Source organism: Saccopteryx bilineata, chromosome 4 (genome assembly GCF_036850765.1).
Source record: "Saccopteryx bilineata isolate mSacBil1 chromosome 4, mSacBil1_pri_phased_curated, whole genome shotgun sequence".
Classification (NCBI taxonomy): domain Eukaryota; kingdom Metazoa; phylum Chordata; class Mammalia; order Chiroptera; family Emballonuridae; genus Saccopteryx; species Saccopteryx bilineata.
In genome coordinates, this window is record NC_089493.1 from 271,501,230 (window position 1) to 271,526,826 (window position 25,597).

The window sequence follows — 25,597 nt, forward strand, 5'->3', positions numbered from 1 at the left end:
TATAAGATTAAAGATTCATGGTACATTAATAATTCAAAGGTAGATATTTGGCATTTCCTAAGAGATTTTACAAGACAGAAATAGAAGCGAATTGAGAACCACTGAACACAAATTCTTAGGTAAAACCATTTAGTCTTATTAAGGACAAGAGTATTGATAGGATCCCAGCACACAAGATAACCATGACATCCTCTCAACCAAGAATGAGGAACCAGGGACAGAACTGGGCTCAGATAGTTCTGATATGTCCTTTTTAAGTGTCTCAAGTAAAAAGACTTTTGTGAATCAGAAGTGGAGAAATCTCATTTCTCCAAAATATAAAACTCTCTTCTGAAATAAAAAAAAAAAAAAATCAGGAAATATTTCAGTCCTCCAAGTCTTTACTGAGTATAGTTTTGATTCTTTGGCCAGAGTCTCTGGTATGGACCTCAGTTTAGACAAGGAATGTATGTCGCTCCAACCCAGAAGAGATCTTCATGTGCGGAACAGAAGCTCAAGAACTCAGAGTCAAAAATCTTACCCAGACACATGTTTTACTGTCAAAGTTCATCTTTAAAAAAAATTCTCACTCACCTGCCAGAATATGCTATCTATTGTATTTCCAAGAAAACCATCTCGGCCTTCTGAAGACACCAGTTTGGGGCCAAGGATTGTCATGAATTCATCAAAATCCACCTGGCCATCCCCTGGAAGGAGAAGATACAAATATAAATAGAAAAGCAGTTGAAACTAACCCTGCTGTACCCCAGGAAATAAACATCTCCATGTTTTCTCCTTGGCATGACCTCAATAAATAGGTAGTAGTATTACTGAAAACTGGGCAACATTCTCAAAATACCAAGAGAAACACAAGAAATTACTGGCAATTATTAGTACACCCAATAGCACATATTCCTAATTTTTTGTCAGTATTTCTATTAAAATGCTCAGCCAGTACGTACTACTTAGATGGCCACACCTCACACCTGCTGGACCTCTTGCATCTCTAATTGCCCAGGGGTACGTGATAGACAACGCGGCTTCATTCCTATTTCTTCCTTCATCTTTGTCACTCACACACACATTGAGTTATCATGTTTTATTGAATTCACCTCTTAGATACCTGCGGCTGGTCTAGTTTCCTCGTGAATCTAATTGCTGACCCCTTTCCAAAGACTACAGTGGGAAAACGACTCCAAGAATTCACTTTCCTGGTTATAATTTATAATGTTGTTACTAGAAACTGCTTTCTGCCCTCACTCTCTCATCTCCACACTATCCTCCCGACCGTTCTGAGCTCGCTTCCCCAAAACATATCTGATTGTGCTTTTCAAATCAGTGGCATCTTTGAAAATAAGAAAACCACCTCAGGAAAGCAGGCAAGTTGCACTAACCCTCTGCCGCCTTTTCCTGCCCACCTCTGCACAAAATGTTATGTCTTTCAAAGCTCCACGATTCTGTATGTCCGGGAGGCCTTCGCCCACTCTCTACCTGAGAAACACCATCAAGTTCTCTACGATGGAGCTTAAACATCATATTCTCTTTTCCTTTTCTTCCTGACCCTTTCTCATCTCAATAGACAGGGCTGGCCAAACCTTCTTCTATCTCTACTACTAACTTCATGTGCACCCATCATAGAACTCCTCACCCTACACCTCAGTCACAGTTTTGCCTGCTTTCTCCAAGCTGGACAGTGAGCCCTGCAAGGTCAGGTGCCTAGTCTGAAGCGTCTTTGTGTATTTGCCACCATGATGGGCCCTCAGTATGTTCTTATGAAATGAATGGGTGCTGTCTCTTGCTTGTTTTTCCTTTGTTCAACTCAACATCCATTGGATCTTTCGGGCCAGAGCTGACACTGACCAAAAGGTGAACTTGAGAGAACTGAGGTAAAAGCAGACCTTTGAGGGACTGCCCAACCCTCAAGGGCTCATCAGTGAGGCATTCTGAACCTCAGATCTGCTCAAGAGCGAGTTTTCACCAAGAGCTCGTCACATCTTGGCCCCCAAACAATATCTGCACACAAGTTCACCAAAATGCAGACATATTGGTCCACCTCCCCAGAGGGCAATTGCCTTTAAAGAGCCCTCATTCAAAAATCCAAGCAGATGGATTTCACTCTCACTGATCACCATCAGAAAGCTAATTTAAGCAACAATGAGTTACCATCTTGCCTTTCAAATTAGGGAAGACTTGTAAATAATAAAAATACTGCTCAATCCTGGCAGAGGTCCAGAGAGGAGATAGGCTCTCTTCTGTATTCCTGGTATATACATCTGGATATAGACTGGCATTATTTAAGATGCTGCAACATGCTGGTTCTTTTTGGCATAACTTTACTTTTTAATAAAAAAAATATATAAAGCAAGGAAATTATCATAAATGCAGAGCAAGATGTTTGCCTAAAAATAGTCATCTAGTATTTGTGAAAATGGAAAATTGGAAGCAGGAGAAAAAGAATGGCCCAGTTGTCCTAGAATTCACACTGAGCTGGCTCTTTGTGGCTCCCAATCCCAAACAGGCACACTTGTTATACACACGCGCTGGCCTTCTGTGTTGTGTTACATGCCACTGAGTTGGCTCCGACTCCTGGCAACCCGATGAATGAGTGATGTCTACAGTGCCCTGTCTTCAACAGCCCAGCTCAGCTCCTGTAAACTCATGCCCATGGCTTCTTTTATAGAGTCAATCCATCTCATATTTGGTCTTCTTCTACTCACCCCTACTCATCCCTGCTCTTATAGCTGGGGCTGGAGGGCCAAAGAGTCTCAGACTAAAATATGCACTCTCGATAGAAACAGTACCACCCTCAATGAGTGAAAAGTGATTCTTCGGGGACAAAAAAATAACCTCAGATATTACAATGGTTTGTGGTCCTCTTGGGGCCACAGTCCATAAACAGATATGCTGTATATCTTTGCTATTACAATGTCATGGGGGTGGGGCAGCTAGGGAAACAAATGCCTTAAAAGGCTCCCGAGGCTGGAGTGGCTATCAAAAAAGAAGGTTGATAAACACTGGACTAGAAATTGTCCCTAGTCCGACTCCCTTCCCCAGACCCTGCTTCTGGAATGCTGGGCCATTAGCGGTGAGCATTGTCCCGACTCACTGTCACCCATGACGAGGCCTAACAGTTCATAAAGGCTTAGCAGCTCAAGGGCATTCTCGTTTTTTCATGAAAACCTTATGAGACCTTAAGTAAAATATGTCTGCCAAGCTGGGTCACGCAAGCTCCTGACCATGGTGTTATGGGCACTGCTGTCTCCCAGTTAGGAGCCTGATAGGGGAGTGATAGGACACGACAAAATACCTGCTTCCCCGTGCCAGGAAAACAAGCCTCTGAACAGCCCACCTTCCAGGTGGGAGGAGAGACCACCCACCTCTACAAACCTTCCCCCGCCCCGGGTGATGGGAGCGAAGCGGCACGGACTCAGTGCACTTGAAGGGTCCACACGGAACTCTGGTGAAAGGCAGCGAGGAACGCTCACAGGTGGTGCCTTCGGCTGAGAACAGCACACCCAAAGCTGACAAGCAGAAACAGTGCTTCAGAACTCTGTCCCGACGCTGGCTAACGGAGCGGCTCACTCATGACTCAGGCGCTTGGCCAGAGGGGAAGCGCTGGGGAGGGGTGCTCAGCGTCCTGTGGCCAGTGCCGAGGGCAGCGCAGGGGCGCAGGTGGCTTGGCAGAGACTTCCTGCTGCTGGGGAGAGGTCTAGTTCAGGGGAGGATTTGCTTCTAGCTATTTAGCAGAGGACATTTGGAACAATGGGGGTTTTTTATTGGTCAGAACAGGGCTCTCCCCACTTCTGAACTATCACTGAGCAAAGGGGGACTTGTGCAGGCCCACAGTTGGGGAAATAATCTGGTGGGGCCCCTCATCTCTCCGTGTCTCTCAGGACTTGCTCAGTTCTGACTCCTGAGCATGTGTGTACACAGCACTTTCTGCAGCCCTTCCGTAAATGAAGGTCCCCCCTGCTAATACACAGCGTGACACCAGTCCTACCAACAGTACAACGTTCTGTTCAGATTAATGTGAGGAAAAGCTCTCCAGTAGTTTGTAGTTTAACGAACAGAGCTGGAAACACTCCACAAGCTATCCACCTGGGTTTCAGAACACCAGCCTCCACATTCCTACCTCCTCACTCCACCCCTCTCCGGAGAACTGAGATAAATATGTAGAATCTCAGGGAGAGGTTTTCCACCAGGTCCCTTATAGGAAAACCATTCCCAGGCCAAGGCAATGTCCGGGAAGCCCGATGATAATCAAAATATCTAACATGTACTGAGCACTGCCAATGTGCTGGGCATGGTTTAAAGAAATTTCCATATACCTGTTCATATAAGTCTTCCTGCAGCCCATTTTACAGAGAAGAAGAATGAGGCACAGAGAGGTTCAGTAGCTTGCAGAAGCTCATGCAGCGAGCGGAGCTGGGATTCCTCACCCAGCAGTCTGCCTGTGCTTGTGCTGCGTCTCAGGAGGCCGGGTCAAGGATGGGCCTGCCTGGAATCCTGATCCCTCTTTCCCCTGATCACAGTGTTCCCTGGCAGAGGGTACCTAAAGGTGAAATGAAATCTACATTTCTCTTTCTGGTCTAGTTGTTGCATCTCAGGTCAACTTTTAGAGAGGTTTTTCTCAATCATTTAAAAGAGTAACAATGTAAGTAATAGGAAATATTTATTTAACACTTGCTTAATGCCAGACACTGAGCTCAGGGCATTAAGTTTTATTATCTTGTTTGATTTTACCCCACTATGAACAGGTTCTTCCCTTCCACGTTTACTCATGAGAAAACTTAGGCAAAAAGAGGTTAAAAGCAAATAGGTCAAGGCCACAGAGCTAGAACAGGACAGCACGGGAACTCGACTTGGAACCCTGACATTAACCTCCCCCTGGTCTCCCCTCTCCCTTCTGCATCAGAGACCCCAGCATAGGAACGAGCATCGGTTCATATATCTTAGAGACTCCAGCATAGGAACGAGCATCGGTTCATATATCTTTCCAAAGTGTGAGAGGAGAATATGTTTTCCTACCTGGGCATTTAGGAAGGAATTTAGTGGGAGGTTGGGAGAGATGGCCTTCAAGGGCTCTAATGCAAAAGACAATCGCCTGAAATTCATTTATTTGTTCCCCACGTTTTCATTTGCCTGCGGTCTGGGTCTCAGTCATTCTCCTTATGGTCAATTCTCCGTGGACGCAGGTCTCTCACATACAACCCTCCAGGCATCTGAAACCCCTTCCACCTAAAAGAATTGGCCCGATGGGGGGGGGAGGGCATCTGGATTCACATGCCCCCAAAGAGAGAGTGGGCATTGGCCACCTTCCACAGAATGTGACTATAAAAATTTCTTTGGGTTAAATTCTTTTTTTTAATCAATCTTGAATATGCAAGTAACTGCAGAATTAAAGAATGGAATTCACCCCTACCAGGCTTCATTCTCCCTCCTCAGGCCTTCCAATATCATGATCCACTTAGCAAGGAGTGCAGGAAGCGAACCTGCTAATATCTTATTGCTTCCCACTGATAAGCAAGTTGAAGTAATGAACTTGAACTAGGGCAGGAAACAGCAGGAGGGCCAGGACTATACAACCTTCATTAAAACCGGCCAGCGGAAACTTTCACAAAGAGGTAAAAAATAATAACAAAAATTACTGCAAAATAAAAAGAACAGTAAAGAATATAAAGGGAAAAGAAAGATGGATGAGCTCTGAAGGGTAACAGGGACACAGGATAGGAGGGAGAAAATACTGGCGGAGACTCCATTCAAATCAATGAACCACGTTCCAAATGCACACCTGCAAAGGAGGTCTGTGGGCCGTGCACTGTGGGGCAACAGGGCGGCAAATAAGGCACTGGCTTACCCTCCAGGCGCTTGCAATCTGTTACCCAGAACGGAGTCAGGTGGGTGCGATCATTGGCCTAAAAATACTGTGCTAAGGAAGGATGAGGCTGGAAGCAAAAGCTCCAGTTAGGAGGTTCACAATGGTTTGGCAGCGAGCCTTTAAGGGGGAAAAGGGTTTCCAACAAGCTGAAAGGGGAGATCAGGTGAGCAGCACAGGCGACACCAGGAAGAATGGAGGGTGGCTGGGAGCCGTGACCACCCTTCCTTTGTGCTTAATTGAGCGTTCACGTGGGAAGAGAGGCGGGTCAGATAATCCTCCGCTTGTCCTTGATCTAGAATCAGTGGAAAGTGTCCACACCTGGGAATGAAAGCATCCACCTTGACTAACAAAAAATCAGCCGGGTCACAGTGCCCAGGCTTGGTGGGAGGGGCAGAGCCAGCCCTGGAAGTGGGGTTGGGGACAACGGGAGAGGGAGGCCAGGGTGGAGGAGGCGGAATGGAGAAGACTGGATCCAGGGAACTGACAACACTTGGCAACCGACTGGAAGAACAGGAAGGGGGAAGAAGCAACGGTGACTCTGAGGTTGAGTCGGGGATACTGAATGGACGACCATGGAACGAATTAGGAACAAAGGAAGAGTCAGGAGGAGCAGGTATTTGGGAAACAATGGCTTTAAGGTGCTGGCAAATGAGAGGATGCAAGGAGTGACTAAGCTAAAAATGTGGATGGAAAAGTCTTTTGAGTCTATGGAAAGATCTCTAAGACCTTCAAGATAGAGTCTCAGGTAAACAAAAGCAAGGTATGTAACTGTATTATAGTGTGCTAAAAGTTGGTTTAAAAAGGTCAAGGAGACTATATATATTCTCATCAAGAGCAGAGGGAAAGAGGAAAGCAAAGACCAAGGTGGGCCCTGGGAGCCCCTGCACAGTGTTTTCTTGGGTGCCCTGGATGACACAGGGTGCAAGCAGAAACTGCTTTCTCACCACTCCCTGCTCAAGCCACCTGTGGCATGCTCTCTCCCGGCTCTGGGTGAAGCGCTGGGCTGGTCCCGTAGCTTTGTTATTGACCCTTCAGAAATAAAACATCCAGTCCAGGCTGCTGAACATAATAACTCCAGACCTCCTTTAGTTGGCAATGCCTTCCTTCCTTCGACTTGGACCTGACCCAGGCTAGTGCCCTGGAATGGGGAAGAGGATTTTAGTATCCTCATCCTGTCGTTGGCCCCACTTCCTTCCCTTTTCTCCAGCTGTGGTTTCTGGCCACATCTGGGATGGCACAGGCTCGGGAGGAGGCTACAGTTTCTCCAAGTTGGCCATGCCTCCATCATGTTAGCAGCTTATTAACCTTCCCTGGACCCCTGGCTTCTGGTGATATCCCCCTCTACTGGGGTGTCATCAACCCTCTAGGTGATCCTGCACTCCGGGCTGACTCCTCCTTTGCTCCGTGTGTCACTGAAAGGTAGCTCTTCCCAAGGCAGCCCTGGTCCTCTCTACCCAAAGCAGGCAGCAGCTCCAGCTCCAGCACAGGCCTTTGGACCATTCACATGTGGCATGAACACCAGCCCTTAAATACTTTAAACTCCTGCAGACACAAGTCAGTCTCTACAAATGGCTCTTTGGAAATACCTTTAGCTCCAACTAAATGAGAAACACTCCCTCCCCACCACAAGGCATTTAGGGAAAACCCCAAACCCACCACCAGCTCCCTTCAAAGAAACTATGTTGCCTAATGCTTCAACTTCAACCCCTCATAAAGTGTTAGGGACTGAACCTCCCTCTTCTCAATTCATAGGTTGAAGCCCCAACACCCAATGTGACTGTATTAGGAGATGGGAACTTTAAGGAGGTAATTAGGTTAAATGAGGTGATAAAGATAGGGCCTTAGAGGCCAAGGTGCCATCCTGAGCGCCTGAGGTGGCTTTGCTCCGGTGGAGCCTTGGCTGCGGGAGGGGAAGAGAAAGACAGAGAGGAAGGGGGGGGGGGGATGGGCGCTTCTTCTGTGTGCTCTGGGCGAGAATCGAACCGGGGAATCCTGCACACCAGGCCAATGCTCTACCACTGAGACAACTGGCCAGGGCCTAGGAATGCCCTTGTTGATCAAGCTACCCAAAAGAAAATTATTTGGAGCAACCATGACAGATCGAGCAATTCAGTCTCATACTATTCATCACCAGAACACTGCAGCCCTGTGTAAACAGTTTCAACTTTCTTGGGAAGCAGCACGGCAGATTGGGGAATCCTGTCCAAGGGGTCCTATACTACAATCTGCCTCTTCATTTGGAGTTAACGCTCAAGGACCGCTACCAGGACAACTTTGGCAAATGGATGTTATTCATATACCTTCATTTGGCAAACAGTCCTATGTCCACGTTACAGTGGATACATATTCTGGATTTATAGTAACCTCTGTCAGAACAGGAGAGGCTGCTAAGCATGTTATAGCTCATTGTCTGTATGCATTGTTCTATTATTGGATTTCCTAAACTGGCTAAACTGAAAATGCTCCTGCATATGGAGCAAAAGCATTTACTGTATTTTGTCATTCTTACAATCTTTAAAGTTAAGGTATTATTAAAGTGTACTCAGCAAATATTTTAAGGTCAATTTAAAAAAATTTAAAAAGGGGGTAGTCATATCCTGGAACTCCTACGGGTCTACCATATCATGCTTTTTACTTAAAAAAAATTAAATTTCTTTTGAATGCTGATGAACAGGAGACACCAAATCTTTTTCGCCTGCAAATTACTATCTTCTTTATTTGATCCAGCTAATAACACTGTTTTGTCTTTTTCCAAATAGCTCCAGATATATGGAAAATATTTATATAGGCGGATGGGGATCCTCAAACCCCTCAGCAAGATCTTCTGAGCATGGCTTTTAAGATACCTAGAGGCAGAAAAAGCCCAATAGAGATCAGGGGAACTACTAGTTTTTAGGATATGCCCTTAAAGGCTCCAATGCCCCAAAGGGGTCTCATAGGATGCCATCTGGGTTCTGCTTCAATAGTGGAAAGGAAGGTCATTGAGCTAAGCCTGCCAGACTTACATGCCTCTGCTGTGAGGAAACAGGGACACTGGAAGGTAGGCTTACCCCTCGCTCCTCTAAGGTATGGTTCAGTCTCTTCCAGCCCTGCTCAAGCCACCTATGACCTAACCTTGCCCAGAATGCTGGGGTTTGCCACTGAAGGCTGAAGGTGCCCAGGGCCATCAGCTCCACCTATGACACTGTGGACAAGCCTAGGGTATTTCTTCCAAGAAGCAGGTAAACTGATCTCATTTGCACGAGGGCCACTTAACTATGTCTTGCCTGAATAGTCAGGTTTTTTATTCTTCCCTCAAAGATCTCTGTTGTGGGTGTTGATAGTCCTATTTTCTGCTGCTTTGTTTAATATATAGTGTTTCCTTTATCCCTCCTACTTCAATGCCCCACTCATATTTCAGGCTGGGACCTACTCCTAATTTAGAGCTCTCTTTCCCCCTTTTGCCAACTTCTATTATGAATCTACCTTTGCCACCCAGCTTAGTGTATCCCAAGGTTCTCTTTACCATGTCACAGTCGCAGAGCTCCAGGGAAAAGAAACCTGGTCTCATCTCTCCAGGCAGAGGAGAACAGAAGCTCCATCTCCACATATGCTGCAGATGGCTTTTCCAGTCTACCTGAATCATTACCAGCTAGAAGCAACGGTTATTGGGACTTGGATGTGAGCTGCAAAGTATAGAATTGTGACAACTCCAGTGCCATGCGGACTTTTCCTGGATGTGGACTTTTCCTGGACTCCTGCTCCTTGTGACAGCTCCTACCAGACTGAACTGGGGTTGGGTTGCATTTTTCAGGGATTTGGCATGGTGTTAGGGCCAACTTGGACTTGGTGAACATGTTAAGGACACTACTCTTTTATGGATTCTTGCTGTATTGGCCAAGAGTTTGCTTAAAGGCTTTAATCACTATAAAAAAAATAGACTAAAGAAGATGTGGCACATATACACCATGGTATACTATTCAGCCATAAGAAATGATGACATCGGATCACTTACAACAAAATGATGGGATCTTGATAACATTATATGGAATGAAATAAGTAAGTCAGAAAAAAACAAGGACTACAGGATTCCATACATTGTTGGGACATAAAAATGAGACTAAGAGACATGGACAAGAGTGTGGTGGTTACGGGGGCGGGGGGAGGGAAGGAGAGGGGGGAGGGGAGGGGCACAAAGAAAACTAGATAGAAGGTGACGGAGTACAATCTCTCTTTGGGTGATGGGTATGTAACAGAATTGAATGACAAGATAACCTGGAAATGTTTTCTTTGAATATATGTACCCTAATTTATTGATGTTACCCTATTAAAATAAAAATTTATTTATAAAAAAAAAAGAAAAGATAGGGCCTTAATCTGATGGGACTGTTGTTCTTAAAAGGAGAGGAAGAGACACCAGGGTTGTGCATGGAGAAAACCATATGAGGACACAGTGAAGGCAGTGCTGTGAGCCAGGCAGAGGGCTCCCACCAGAAACCAGCCCTGCTTGGGCTTTGATCTTAGACTGCCAGCTCCTAGAACTGAGAGAAATAGAATTCTGTTGTCTAGGCCACCCAGTCCGTGGTATTTTGTTATAGCAGCTGAAGCTGACTAATACATAAAGGAGAAAAGAACAACAGGCCCTTGGATAATTCAGCACTTATTATATGGCATTGTTCCTATACCTTAGGACCTAAAATTGACACATAAGAGTGCTGTTTTGATACACTGTTACACTGTGCCTTGATAGAGTGTGACAGGTCTGTTTTGAGATGTAGGGCACCCCTAAACCTCAAGACAGACCTTCCATAAGGGGCAGGTAGCTAGTCTCTAGAAATGTCAAATGCCACAAAAAACCCAAGGAGGGTAATGGCTAAGAGACATTGTATGATTGACCGCTGGACTTGGGGATGGTAGTGGCCAAAACCCATGTCCCTGTCCTGACAACAGCACCTGAAGTTTTCCATAGAAGGGGTTCAGGAGCAGCAACATGGTTAGAAGGGGACTGTAGCTCTTCAGGAGGGACGTGTATTGGAGAAATCTCAAGACCTATCCTCAAGTTCAATGTTTTGCTAACAGAACTTGCTACCCATGGGTACGATTTATGGCTGTGAAAGAACATAGAACACAATCACCAAAGGGAATGACACACAGGGTGAAACCAATCACAAGCTTCCAGAATCCTCTCCCAGCAGAGTCAACAGGACATCATGCTTAATTCCCCCAGTGACGAGTAGTGGCAACATATGTGAAATCCTGTCTACCAGGAAAACTCCTGAGAGTCCCAGTGTCCACAGTATTCAGTAGGGGCTGGTCATGTAGGCACTCTGTGCCTGGCATGTCCTAAACTTAAAGACTTCCAGCAGGAAAGCAGGTGCTTAGCATAAACCATGCTGTGCCCAAGCAGTTTAGGTGTGGTGAGCACACCTCACCTTCACAGTTCTGGGAATGATGAAAAACCTGCCCAAATCCAGGTTCCCAGATGCCAGCCAACGTCTAACCTTGCAAGCGGGCCTTTCTAGGGATAGCCCGCTGTGCTAACTCTTTCCCACACACATCTCCACCCTCATTGCAAGTTCCTGAGCCATTAAACCAAGGACACAGAAATTTATTGAAATCAACATTTTGACCTACAACAGGAACGGATGCACACTTTTTTTTATAATTCAGAGTCCCTAATATCAGTTTTGCAGCTAGACACAGATAGGGTCTTCCTAGATCTGAAATGTTTAACTCTGTGCAGCACCATGGCTTGGCCATTGTTCCAAAAGGACTAGCACAGTTTCTTCCTCATCTACTTCCGTCCAAGGCCTTTTATGTCCATCAAGCTCTCCTACTTCCTGATCTGCCCCATCCTCACCCCACTGGTGAAAGCAGAACCAAGTCTCAGACAACCCAGAGCAGTGTGCCTACCTCTAGAATTCCAGCATTGAGGGGAGCCAGCTGGCAAGAGCTAAACACCAAGCACATAGTTTTACATATGTTATAGAGAACAATAAAAAAAGAATAGGTACTTTTTATTTACACTTTCCATTAGAATGGAAAGAATCAGTTAACCACTACACAATAAAACAGGAGTGAGGAGGTGCTGCAGAAGCAAAAGTTGGTATTGTCTATGACAGTGGTCTTTAAGTTCGAAGCAAGTCAAGAATGCTGGAGAACATGCACTGCAGAGCCAGGAAAAAAATTACAAGCTCCATCAGATCTATTTGTATTTATTCTTTTCATTTCCATTTTTTGGGATGTGTCATAAGATCCAAAAAATATTAGTAGAGCAGTGCCTGCATTTAATATGATAAAGAAATCAGGGAAGGGCAGGGTGCAGAAAAGAGAGGTCACTATATATTCAAGAAGCTGAAATCTGCATGTTATGAACTTTTTACTCGTATACTACTTAGTATACTATTCTTACATAACTTTAAAAAGGTGAATTAGTATATTCATTTTATATAGGCAAAGAAAAAGTGCCATTTGGGAAATATATTATGTAAGGGGAAGGCAATACAGTTGCAAAAATAAGTAGCAGTAGAAGCAGAAACAATCATATGAATGACCTACAACCCTGACTTACTCTAAATAACCAGAGAGGAAAAGAAGAGAGAAATAAAATGGTGAGAGAGGACATAACAGAATGAAAGATAGAAACTGAAAGGAAAATGCAGATTCCAAAACTACTCAAAGCACAATTACAAGATATTTTCCTGAGCTGAGAGATATGACTTTGATGTACTATCTCTCAGTCAACAGCCGATCAGGCAGGCAATAATAAATCCTAGTTGCCCCTGATTGTGATGGACTGGGGGCCAGGCACACTGCTAAGGTATCTTATTTCAGGGCCCTCATTTACTTCTCACCACATCACTGCAAGGTAGCGACTGATGGCCCCATTTTAGTAAAGCACAGAGGAGACTCAGATATTAGGTCACCTGTATGAGATTACGCCACTAATTGTAAACCCAGATGTGAGCCTTGGTTGACCTTGATTTCATGACATTTGCTCTTTCCATTAGACCACTGTGATATTGCGATTTATAATAAAAGGTATGTATTTGGTCTTCATCCAGTTCCTGGCACAGAGATCCTAAAACCTTTGGAATTTCCTAAGTGACAAAAGCAATAAAAAGTGTCTTTCGTTATGTTAATGAGGCAAGTTTCGGAATACACCTAAAGATTCCTCTGGTTGCCACAGGAACCAACCGTGTGATCAGCAGGTCAGAACATTCCATCTTACCCCCTTACCTCCAGGAGGGGAGAGGGGCTGGCGGTGGAACCAGTCACCAATGGCCAGTGACTTACTCCGTCATGCCAATGTAATGAAGCCTCCACAAAAACCCCAAAGGACGGGATGCAGAGAGCTCCTGGAGAATTGGGGAGAGTGGCATGCGCAGAGAAAATGGAAGCTCCGTGCCCTCTCCCCACCCCTCGCCCTGTGCCTCTCTTCCATCTGGCTGCTTCTGAGTTATATCGTTTTATAATCAGTGGGTATTCTAGTAAAGAAAATGGTTCTCTGAGCTCTGTGAGCTGCTCTAGCAAGTTAATCAAACCAGAGGAGAGGGTTGAGAGACCCTCCCGTCTATAGCTGGCCAGTCAGAAGTCCAGGTGACAGACAACCTAGACTTGCAAGTGGCATCTAAAGTGGGGGCAGGCTTGTGGGACTGAGCCCTTAACCTGTGGGGTCTGAGGGGAACTGTAGACCACCAGCTGGTGTTGGAGAATTATTTGGTATGGGAGAAAATATATAGTATGTCCATAAAGTCATGGTGCACTTTTGACTGGTCACAGGAAAGCAACAAAAGACCATAGGAATGTGAAATCACCAAATAAAAGGAAAACCCTTCCAGTTTCTGTAGGATGATGGGGCAGCATGTGCGCATGTGCAGATGATGACGTAACACCATGTATACAGCGGGGCAGCCCACGGCCATGCCAGTCGAGATGTGGACGGTACAGAGGAAAGTTCAGTGTGTTCTGTGGCTCGCTAAATTCGAATCCGTGACCAAAGCATACATGAATATTGGCACGTTTATAACGAAGTGCCACCACACAGGAATAACATTACTCAGTGGGATAAGCAGTTGAAGGAAACCGGCAGTTTGGTGGAGAAACCCCGTTCTGGTAGGCCATCAGTCAGTGACGAGTCTGTAGAGGCTATACGGGACAGCTACCTAAGGAGCCCTAAAAAATCTGTGCGAGAGCCCACATCAAACTGCACTGAATAGGTATGAAACTGGGAGAGTTTTCCTTTTATTTGGTGCAGATTTCACATTTCTATCATCTTTTGCTGCTTGCCTGTGACCGGTCAAAAGTGCACCATGACTTTACGGACACACTGTGTTTACACTAATTGGTACTAGAACTGGAGTCATGTCATAACCCAAGAGGATAATTTAAACAATATAATCGCAATGACTAAATTATTGGCCATATACTGAATGCTGTACAAAGACTACACCCCTGAAAATATTCAAGCAGCATTTGTTAATATAGGATTATATACAAGGTTACAGAGAAAACATCAACTAATTCTCCAGAGCTGAAATTATTTAGCAGGCCACATTCTCCTACTCATACTCAAAGAAACTAGGACTTAACAGTAAACACATAAGCAAAATTCTCTAAACCTCTCTGTAATTGCAAAACACTCTCCTGATCAATGAGGAGTATAAACTTGAGATGAATTTTAAAGAAAATGACAATAAGAACAGCACATATCTCAAATAGGTAGGTATTAATCAAAGCCATTCCCAGAGGTAAATTCAGAGCATTAAAAATAATTTTATTATATTAAAAAAACTGGAGGGAAAGAGAAAAGAAAATATTTAAAGGAAGACTTAGAAAAGAACATAGACAAAGATATAGAGGCAATGATATAAATAAAATTGGAGTAAGAGCAGAATTAATTAATTGAGACAAACATAAACAGTATGGTAACCACTGTATTAAAAAGAAAAAAATAAAATTCTTGGGAAAAAACTACATATTGGCATACCAACTCCAGAAAGACTCAAAATTGCAGCTGAGAAATTACGTAGCAACAAATATAAAAGAAATAAAAGTTATGAAATACTCTGTATAACTGAAAGCTAATATTTTTTTAAATCTGAGGTAAAACTAAGTGTTTTTATAAAAGAGCAATTTACTACTGAAGAAAAGATAGAGAAGTAATAGAGTAAGATTTAAATTGAGAAAAAAATAGCCGAAAAGTTTCTCAAATCAGAAAAATCATAACGTGAGTTTTTTCATATTTCTGAGTAGATACGTCTCACGTTATATAACCTGTTTCAGGATGATGTAAAAGGAGAGGAGTCAATATAAGCCGGATACCAAAATACACAAAAGGAAAACCATTGTAGGACCTTCCTTACGAAAACCTAAACTGGAAACTCTCTATTAAAATACAGTAAAAGCGCCCTGGCCGGTTGGCTCAGCGGTAGAGCGTCGGCCTAGCATGCGGAGGACCCCGGTTCGATTCCCGGCCAGGGCACACAGGAGAAGCGCCCATTTGCTTCTCCACCTCTCCGCCGCGCCTTCCTCTCTGTCTCTCTCTTCCCCTCCCGCAGCCAAGGCTCCATTGGAGCAAAGATGGCCTGGGCGCTGGGGATGGCTCTGTGGCCTCTGCCCCAGGCGCTAGAGTGGCTCTGGTCGCAACATGGCGACGCCCAGGATGGGCAGAACATCGCCCCCTGGTGGGCAGAGCATCGCCCCATGGTGGGCGTGCCGGGTGGATCCCGGTTGGGCGCATGCGGGAGTCTGTCTGACTGTCTCTCCCTGTTTCCAGCTTCAGAAAAAAATAAAAAATAAAAAAAATAAAAAAAAATACAGTAAAAGCATAGTCTATCACAGCCAAGTTCCAATTATTCCAGGACTTGTGCACAATCTAATATTAGGAAAATCAATTAATAGGACAAATCAAATCAATAGATACAATTTCAAAAGTGGTAATGTCTGTGAATATTGCCAAGGAGCTGAGTAAAACATAGTGTTCCTTCGGGACTTTTTCAAACTGGGAAAAGAATAACATTTCCTTAAGATAGGAAGAGTGCTCTAGAGCAAGACAACAGCAGACCTCGTCATCTTGCAAGAAGGAACCCGCATTCAGAGAAGCAAGACCCCAGGACTATCATTCTTATTCCAGTTGTTCTCAATGTGCTGGCCAACAGCAGGATGAGAAACAGGAATGAGAAATAAGCCCGCAGGAATGGAGAAGAGAGGTGCTCGCTGCTCCTGAAGCAGTGTTACTGAGTGTCCGGTGACAAGAGGGGCACAGCTGTAATTCTGGGAAGTTAGTAACAGAAGCGATGTCCAGGCAAACATTTAGAAAATCAATAGTGTTCTTGTGTGGCAGCGATCAACATTCAGAACATTTAACAGAAGAGCCAAGGGACTTCTGAGCAAGTAGCAGGAGGCCTTCCTAACTCTCCCTCCTGCCCAATCTCCTGTCACATTGCTGGGCAATGAATGGGCACAGGCCCTGCAGGCAGGCTCCCAGAGGAAGGGGGGAGTGGAGAGGACCTGCACCTGTGGCCAGCAGAAACCCAGCCGGCCTCACCTGGGGAAAGGGTCGCACCTGTTCACAGGAGCAGGTGGGGGTGGCAGTTCCTGACCTCACTGACTCCCCAGCACCTGCAGAAAATCTGATCTGTGGGCTGGGCTCTCCCTGTTCCTGAGTGGTCACTCCCTACCTATCCCCATCCCCATACCTGTCCTCAACCCTGTCCCTGTCCAGGTCTACAACCTGGTCTTCATCCCCATCCCCATACCCATCCCCAACCCCTTCCCCTTCTCCATCCCCATCTCCATCCCCATCTGCATCCCATCCCCATCCCGTCCCCATCCTGTCCCCCTCCCTGTCCCTGTCCCTGTCCCCAGACCCGGTCCCCATCCCCATCCCCATCCTCAGGGAGGTCAAGCCCTGTTCCCTGCGGGGACACAGGATGCCAGAGGAGGGGCGTTGAAAGACTGGGTGAAAGAGGTGAAGGGATTAAGAAGTAAACATTGGTAGTTACAAAACAGTCCCGGGGATGTGGGGTACAGCATGGGAGTAGAGTCAATCCTGTGGCACTAGCTGTGCATGGTGCTGGGTGGGTGCTGGGGGGCTGGGTGCGGGCACTTTGTGAGGTCTGTGATGGTTTGGCCACTGTGCCGTACACCTGAAAAAATGCAAAATAATGTTGAAGGTAAACTGTAATTGAAAAAAAAATACTAAGAAAGAAAGGGTGCACCTTTGCCTGGCCCGAGAGGCCCGACCTGGGGGTGGAGTGGGACAGAACAGTGCAGGCGGGTGGAGAAAAAGCAGCTCACTTCCAGCTGCAGTGGGGGACGAGAGGGGGGACCACACTGAGACTTACGACTACTCGGCTCCCACAGAACTGCCACTGGGGGACCTGAACTCAGAGCCTGACCAGAACTTAGAGCAAAAGGAAAACAGGAAAGAAATATGAGCTCTCAGAGTAGAATTAGAATCTACCAAGGATTCTCATTAACTAAAAAGCTTAATTTCCAAAGACACAACCTGGGAGACACACTGTAGGCAGACACACTGAAAGAAGGCGGTCAGTGGGGAGAGCTGAGGGACTACCGGGAGCCTGGGTCCCTGGGGCTGACCGAGGAGAGTGGGAATTCTGAAGAAAGAGCAAAGGAACAGGTGGGGGAGGAATGCCATTCAGGACACCAGCTAACATGCATTGAGCATTTTCTCCTGCCATGCATTTATTGCGCTCAGAATTACGTGAATTAACTCGCTTAACTCGCACAGCACGCTGATGAGGCAGGTCTCATTGTTATTATTGCATGTCCTGTATCAGCAAGCAGAAACCAGGGCCTGTTGTGCCTGATTGGCCCTGGCCAGGCCTGGGGCAGGGTCGTGTCTGAAGGCAGGCAGTCTGACTCCAGAGCCCAGGGCTTTAGGCACAAAGCCAAATTAATAATTAAACAAAGAGTAGAGTAAATGAGTCCCATTTAATTTAAAGAGGAAAGTCTCTAGTTTACAGCACAAAGAAGAGACAGGATAACCAGGGGTAAACTTGAAAATAGTTAGGACTCGTATGAAGAAATCTGTAGAACTTCAGTGAGATACTTAAAACACCATTAAAGAAGATGGCAAATAATACCATGGTTCTTGATGAAAAGATTTTTGTAAAGATGTTAATTTTTCCCAGATTAACTCATGTTTAATGCAATTCCAAAAGAAAAAATCGCTATGGAATTTTTTGAAGCTTTCCCAATGACTCTTAAGGTCATTTGGAAGAAGGAACAGACAAGAAAAGCTTTAAAAATAATTAAGACCAGCAATGCTATAGCTAACAATAAAATGTATTACAAAATTACAACAATGAACAAAAGGACTGATGTAAGAATGGATAGGCGATAAATAAAACAGGACTCTTCACAAATAAGCTACAGTAAACATATAATAAGTAGAAATAACTGAATAGAAAATAGGTTTATTTGATGCTGGGAAGATAGGTTAAGAATTTGGAAAGAAAAATCAGTTTTGCTCCTCATTTCTTATGTTATTCTAAAGCATGAAAGATATAAATTAGAGGGATCTCTAGGTAAACTAAGGAAAAAATTTAAGCTTTAAGTCAATAAAATGAAAGCAGAAAAGTAAAGATTCATAAGACTTAATGACATACTCAGCATTTTAAAAACACCAGAAACTAAATAGCAAAAACCAGGAACACTAGGCAATGAGTAGGGCTAAGGGATAATATTCTTCAAGTACAAAGGAATTCATTAAAAGACATAAATGCTAAAGCATGCAATCAGATAATTCACAAAGGAAAACTATGATTGTTAAACATGTGGAAAATGTCCAATTTTGATAGTATGAAAAACAGTGCAAATGAAAACCACAATGAGAGAGCATTTTCCACATCCCAAGTATGCTAAGCTTTGATTTCTAAGTGAGAAGATGGACTGTGTATACAGCCTGCTGAGGCTTCTCGTTCACACTGATGAGAACAGGACTTGGCACAACCTTTCTGGATATTAATTTGGAAATGCCATTTAGATTAAAATTTTCTTTTTTGTTTTGAAAATGTTCTTTCCTTTGATTCAATAACTCTTCGTCTGGAATCTGTCCTAAGAAATTAATCAGAAATTTGGACAAATAGTCTCTGTACCATGTTGTTCATTGTAGCATTACTGATAATAGTGAAAAATAAAAAGGCATGAAGAAAATAAATACGAAATTATCAATCAACCCACCACGCAGAGATAACATTGGAGTATTTTTTTCAAGCAAATAAATAAAGCAATTGAAATCATATCTCAGGCCCTGGCCGGTTGGCTCAGTGGTAGAGCGTCGGCCTGGTGTGCAGAAGTCCCGGGTTCGATTCCCGGCCAGGGCACACAGGAGAAGCACCCATCTGCTTCTCTACCCCTCCCCCTCTCCTTCCTCTCTGTCTCTCTCTTCCCCTCCCGCAGTCGAGGCTCCATTGGAGCAAAGATGGCTCGGGTGCTGAGGATGGCTCCTTGGCCTCTGCCCCAGGTGCTAGAGTGGCTCTGGTAGCGACAGAGCGACGCCCCGGAGGGGCAGAGCATCGCCCCCTGGTGGGCAGAGCGTCGCCCCCTGGTGGGCGTGCCGGGTGGATCCCGGTCGAGCACATGCGGGAGTCTGTCTGACTGTCTCTCCCCGTTTCCAGCTTCAGAAAAAAAAAAAAAAAAAAGAAATCATATCTCCCCATCCTTTTTACTCAACTATTGTGAACATTTCCCATGTTATTAAAAATCTTTAAAACATACTTGGTCATATAACACCTTATGGAGACCTATAGTTTTCTCCATCCATCTCTCATTTTTGGAATGTCTTATTGTTTCTATAATAGTATGCAATAAGGTTGTAATAAATGTAAATTATCTCTATTTTTTTAATGTGTGTAAGTGTCCATATGAAATAGTTCTAAGAGAATTCTGAAGGACCAGGAGCACAGCTGAAGCTGAGGACTTCCTCCATGGAACATGGACCAGAGCTTTCCATGTTGTACAGAAATAAGATGTCCCTTAGCACCAACTCATCTTACATAGAATGTCACAGAACCACCACCTTGATCATTTCACTAAACTTAGAATCATATAGGAAATTGCTCTTCTGGGCTCTAATTGCTATACCACATATATAAAAAAAAAAAATCACAGCACATTAAATATCTGTATCTGCTACATATCTCACCCCAGTAAGTCCCTGGATGGTAATTAGTTCCATTTTTCTGCCTCCTGTATTACTAGCTTGCTTGAGTACAAGGTAGGAGTAAAATGCTGTGTGGTGACTGCTGGGGAAGATGAGGACTGAACCCACATGGAAGCTTTACAGCACACCCATGGTTGTCTCCATAAAGCTGTGTCCACACACTGGGCAGAAGAACAAGGGTCTGGGACTTTGGAAGATGAAATAATGGAGAAAAATAATTTCACCAAATTCCCTATGAAAAATATGCCTTTGCCCATGCAGATCACAGGCATCGGGCACACTGAGACACAATGCAATACAAAGGGACGGTGATATGCAAAAGAAGCCATGACATTCTGCATTAAACACACACAGGTTAGAAATAAAGAACGCCTGGAACTGCCTGGCTTTAAAACCTGGCTGTCACCCAGGGGAAGGCTAATCATTTTGACATGTTTCTATTTTGTTGACGAATCAAGGTTTTAGATTTGGACTTAAATGTTATGCTTCCTGGATTGTGACTATCCAATTTATTTATATTTATTTATATTTTTAAACTGAAACTCTATAAGTATACAAAATAGTTCCAAAAAATCCTAGTATATACAAAAAACATGCAGAATGTATTTCTTTTAAATGGTTGCTTAAAAAATCCTTATTGAAGAAAAGGAACAAACCACTCTTATGAGTGTCATCCCATATATGGTCTTCAGAGGCTTTCTCCATTGATCTCTTTCTAAGATCTAGACCTTCTAACTTAGGTCAAGGGGGGAATTACTTCCTCCCAAAACTAGCCCCGTCTCTTCCTTGGCAATGCAACTGCAAGGATAATGTATGAGAGAAACACCCAAATGAGAATATTAGTGATGAAGGTTTCTATAATAACACATGCCAAGAAAGTATGAACAAACTGACCCCCACATCCTGACATTTCTCATACTTAGGGAGCTCTCGAAGAATTCTTGCATTGACAAGAGCTTCCTCTGAAAGGAAAAATCCAGTAAATCAGTAACTTTAAATTTAAAGGAAGTTATTTGGAATTTACTTTGCTTTCAAATCTTATTATAAGCACAATATTTCAAAAAATAATTTGAATTATACTACTTTTCAGAGTTTAGCTATCAAGATTGAGAATGGTTTTCAATCATGGACCCAGATGTTCTCAGTTTACCAACAGTGAAAGATTCATGACAGCTTCTATCCCTGTATCTGCTGAGTCCTGTGGCATTTATCAGTATTTTTCAGACCCCTGATTCTCCAAAGCTCCAATATCGTGACCTGTTTTATGACAGAATATTCAATTAATCACTTGAGCTGAAGAAAACTTTTGTGAACATTTTCCAAGGGTTTCTGATTAGGGGTAGATGGAACAACATTCCATTCTGTCTCTTGTGTGGAAGGCAGCTATGAAACTTGGACCAAATGCATGGAGCAGCTATTTGAAGATTCTGAGAAATAAACAGGAGCAGGAGAATTGGGAAGAAGACCTGAATTTGAAGTACTCCCAAACCAGCAAAGAGTTTAGTATATTTTCTCCTTTGGTATTCCCAGGCTCGATGCAATGCAGTGTGAAGCCTGGGGTGGGCACTGCTATGGTCAGTAAGAGCTCTAGGAATACCCTAGAGGGTTGAAGGCTTCAAGGGGTGAAATAGGGTCTACTGATGCTCAGAGTGAGTACGGAACATACTTAATATTTTTTCACTTTTTCGTTCCCTCAAGTCCCAACCACAGTAACCTAGAGGAACCTAAAAGCTCTGAGGTAAGAGGACCTTCCCCCCTAATCAAAGAAGCCATCATCTCAAAGAGAGCAAAACCCCCGATACTTTTTTCTCTTTCTGTTCTCTTATTTGGACCAAGAAGCTGGCACAGCCACAGAAAGTGTGCAACAGAATGGAACAAATAAAACCCTAGACTTATAACTGTAGGAATGAAAAAGGAAAGAACTGAAAAGTGCAAGAGAGATTCAGGAGAGGGAAGAGCTAGGCAAAGCTGCTGCATAATATTGTTTACAGAAACCTGGCCTCACCCACAAGCTGCTCATGCATGAGGCTGACCCTAAACAGCATAGCACAGGCTTTGACCTGGATAACAGGCTGAACTACTTCTCAGGTCCCAGCAAGGCCAGTGGAGAGAGCACAAGCTGAGCAATCTGAATAGCACAGCAAAGGCTCTGAAAATGGAATAGGGATCCGAACCAGAGAAAGCCAGTCACAATGTATGCCTTAAACCCAACCAAATCCAGTGCCCGCTTAAACAAAAATATCAACATTCTTCATAGAACTTAAAGAAGGCCCCGAGTCTTATGATATTTAAAATGTCCAGAGTAGAGGATAAAATTATTCAGCATCAGAAGAAACAGAAAAGTTTCAACCTGATTAAGAAAATACAATCAACAGATGACATGTGTTGGAATTTTCTGAAAAAAGGCTTTAATAAAACTATATAGAAATACTGCAACAAGTGAGGGCAAATGCTCTTGAAAGGACTAAAATGATAGAAAATTTCAACAAAGAAATAGGTGATATAAATAAGAACCTAATGCATATTTTAGAACAGAAAATACCTACCACCAATAACAATAACAAAATACCTCTACAGATGAGCTCAATTACAAAATGGAAACGACAGAAGAAAGAGTAAATAAACTTGAAGATACATCAATATAAATTAGAGGTCTTTCTCTTCTCCTTTGGTGATTAATGTCCATTCTATCAGAGTCACAAAAAGAGATCAGAAAGGCTACAAAGAAAAAAAATATTTAAAAAAGTAATGACTGAAAACTTTCTAAATTTGTTAATAGGAATAAATCAACAGATTCAAGAAACTCAGTGAACCCCAAACATGAGAAACCTAAGGAAAAACATGCCACGTATTATCATCAAATTGCTGATAAGTAAAAACAAAGAAAAAAAAACCCTCAAAGGCAACCAGAAAAGGATGCATTACCAGTAGGAAACCAATGATTCAAATGACTATACTCTCTCATCATAAAACATGGAGACCAGGTGGTCGTGGAACAACATATTTAAAGCGCTAAGAGAAAAGAACTCTTAACACAGAATTCTATATTCAGTGAAAATATCCTTCAGGAATGTAGGTAAAATAAAGAAATGTTCAGATGAACAAGAGCATAGAAATTCATTGTCAGAATTCCTGAGTAAATTTTATATTACTTAGATGTACTAAAATAATTTTTAAAGAAAGTTCCTCAGGGAAAAGGAAAATGATATTAGAAAAAACTTAGAACATCAAAGATAAAGTAATAATAAATATCTGGGTAAATATATACATGATTTTTATCTCATTTTGTTCTTGAAAAAGTGTCTGATGGTTGAAAACAAAGGTTCTAACATGTGTGATGAAGTTTTCAATGTAGCTTTATATATAAACTCTGAGCAAGAATGACAAAGTGAACTGATTCCTCAAGATAACACCACAGATAAAAAACAGAATGACAGCCCTGGCCAGTAGCTCAGTGGTAGAGCATCAGCCCGGCCTGTGGAAGTCCCGGGTTCAATTCCCTGTCAGGGCACACAGGAGAAGCACCCATCTGCTTCTCCACCTTTTCCCCTCTCTTTCCTCTCTATCTCTCTCTTCCCCTCCCGCAGCCAAGGCTCCACTGGAGCAAAGTTGGCCCAGGCACTGAGGACGGCTCCATGACCTCCACCTCAGGCACTAGAATGGCTCTGATGGCAACAGAGCAACGCCCCAGATGGGCAGAGCATCGCCCCCTGGTAGGCATGCCGGGTGGATCCTGGTTGGGTGCATGCGGGAGTCTGTCTGACTGCCTCCCCGCTTCTAACTTTGGAGAAATACAAAAAAAATAAAATAAAAAATAAAAATAAAGACAGAATGACAGCACCTGAATAATCCTACTGAAGAAATTGCATTTATAATTAAAAACTTTCCAAAAAAGAAATCTGGAGGCCCAAATGGCTTTATTGGCCTATTCTGCCAAACATTTTAAGAAGAAATAATACCAGTTCTACACAATCTCTTCCATAAAATAAAAGAGGAAGGAACATTTCCCAGCTTATTTTATAAGGCTAACATTACCCTGCTACCAAAAGCATCAAAGACATGCAAAGAAAAAACAAAACAAAACAGAAATCTACAGCCCAATAACTCTCATATGCACAGACTCAAAGGGCAAGCAGGAGAGGGTGTACGGCATGATTAAGCCAACCTGTATGTTAAACATGTTAGTGATTACACAAATCTACACATGCTAAAATTCATAGAACCATACAACCCCAAAAGTCAATTGTGCCATATGTTAATTAAAAAATCAAAATTAAAAAGAAATGAGATTTTCTAGGGCCCCAGCTCTCAGTCTTCCCGAATTGGCCGGCTTCAACATCTGCAAAACGACATAATTTTTCAAAATGGTATGACATGTGAGGCAATGTAAGGCAAGGGAGTTGGGGGTCTCTTGAGAAAAGTTTTCCTTTCTCTAAAAAGGGGACACACCTTGCTTTGGACATTGTCCTGTGGAGATGTGTGATATAAAAATAACAAATTTGACAACCGTCTTGTCTCCATGAGATGGAGCCAAGAAAACTGCAGAGTTGCGGACTTAAAATTCTGACATCTCGAGTAGCTGAATTAACCAGCCAGGAACTCAGCCTACCTCCAGGCTTGTCATGAGAGGTAATAAAGCCATTTCACTTCATATACTGGCAGCCAGAAAAGTCTGAGTTGGAGGCTACAACCAGAACTACCCTGCATAGCTTTTCTAGATGAACTGGACACATGCCTCCTTGTTAATAGCGAATAAGAAAAATAAATTCTCTATGAAGATTCTATGAACTGTCAAGGCGTAGCTTAACCTTTTACTGGGAAAGCTACTCAAAGCCAATTAACAGAACATGAAATTAATCCCGTTCAGCAGGTACTTTCATTCTCCAGATGGATGATTCTAAACAACTCTGTTAGACAATTCTAACAGACAATTCTAAACAACTAACCTGTCCAGTTAGTTGGGGGGAGCGTTTTGTAGTCAGCGCATTCTGATAAATTACAATGATGTAATCCCACTGAAAATTGTACATTTTGCAATGAATTTATTATTTTAACGTAGAAAGTGGTGTTTATAAATCCTGGCATCCGATCTTTTAACTCCGGTCATCTCCTTCACACCCCAGGATGCAGAACTCCTCACTGTCAAGTGCATAGTAGCTCAGGCGTTTAGCTAATCCCAGATTCGTGAACTGGAAAAAAGAAATCCCGGCCTTGCTTTTATGTGCTTCTGGGACCACTACAATGTGGGTGTGGACACACATCAGGTTATTACTTTTTAATGACTTTTGTCATTTCTACTTTTGGAATCTAAAAAACATGAGCTCCCTTTAAATCAACAACAATATATCTTCAATCCTGGCCACCAATCTCAACTCTTGGCTACTGCTTCTAAGGCACCCTCCCACTCCATTCCAATCTTCTGTGGACTGCTGGAGGTGTTAGTGGTAATGGTTCTCTCCTTCCTGTACATCAGACTCTGCCTTCACAGTGCTGGCCTCCGCCCACTGCTCCTTGTTCCAGTCCTGAGGGCCCCAGAAACCACTGAATCCTTGTGTAGCATGACAGCCTTC

The 25,597-nt window shown here is 43.5% G+C and overlaps 1 protein-coding gene across 5 annotated transcripts in view; it reads right to left on the reverse strand.

Moving 5' to 3' along the window:
• The window catches only part of CALN1 (calneuron 1), a 535,700-nt gene that overhangs the window by 187,820 nt on the left and 322,283 nt on the right, over positions 1-25,597 (reverse strand). For 4 of the 5 annotated variants that reach the window (XM_066274635.1, XM_066274633.1, XM_066274632.1 and 1 more), the window contains one exon: positions 574-686. The exons of the other annotated variant lie outside the window; for it this stretch is intronic. In XM_066274635.1, coding sequence (XP_066130732.1) covers positions 574-686 — 113 coding nt within the window. The remainder of the gene's footprint in view (positions 1-573; positions 687-25,597) is intronic. 5 annotated transcript variants of the gene reach the window in all.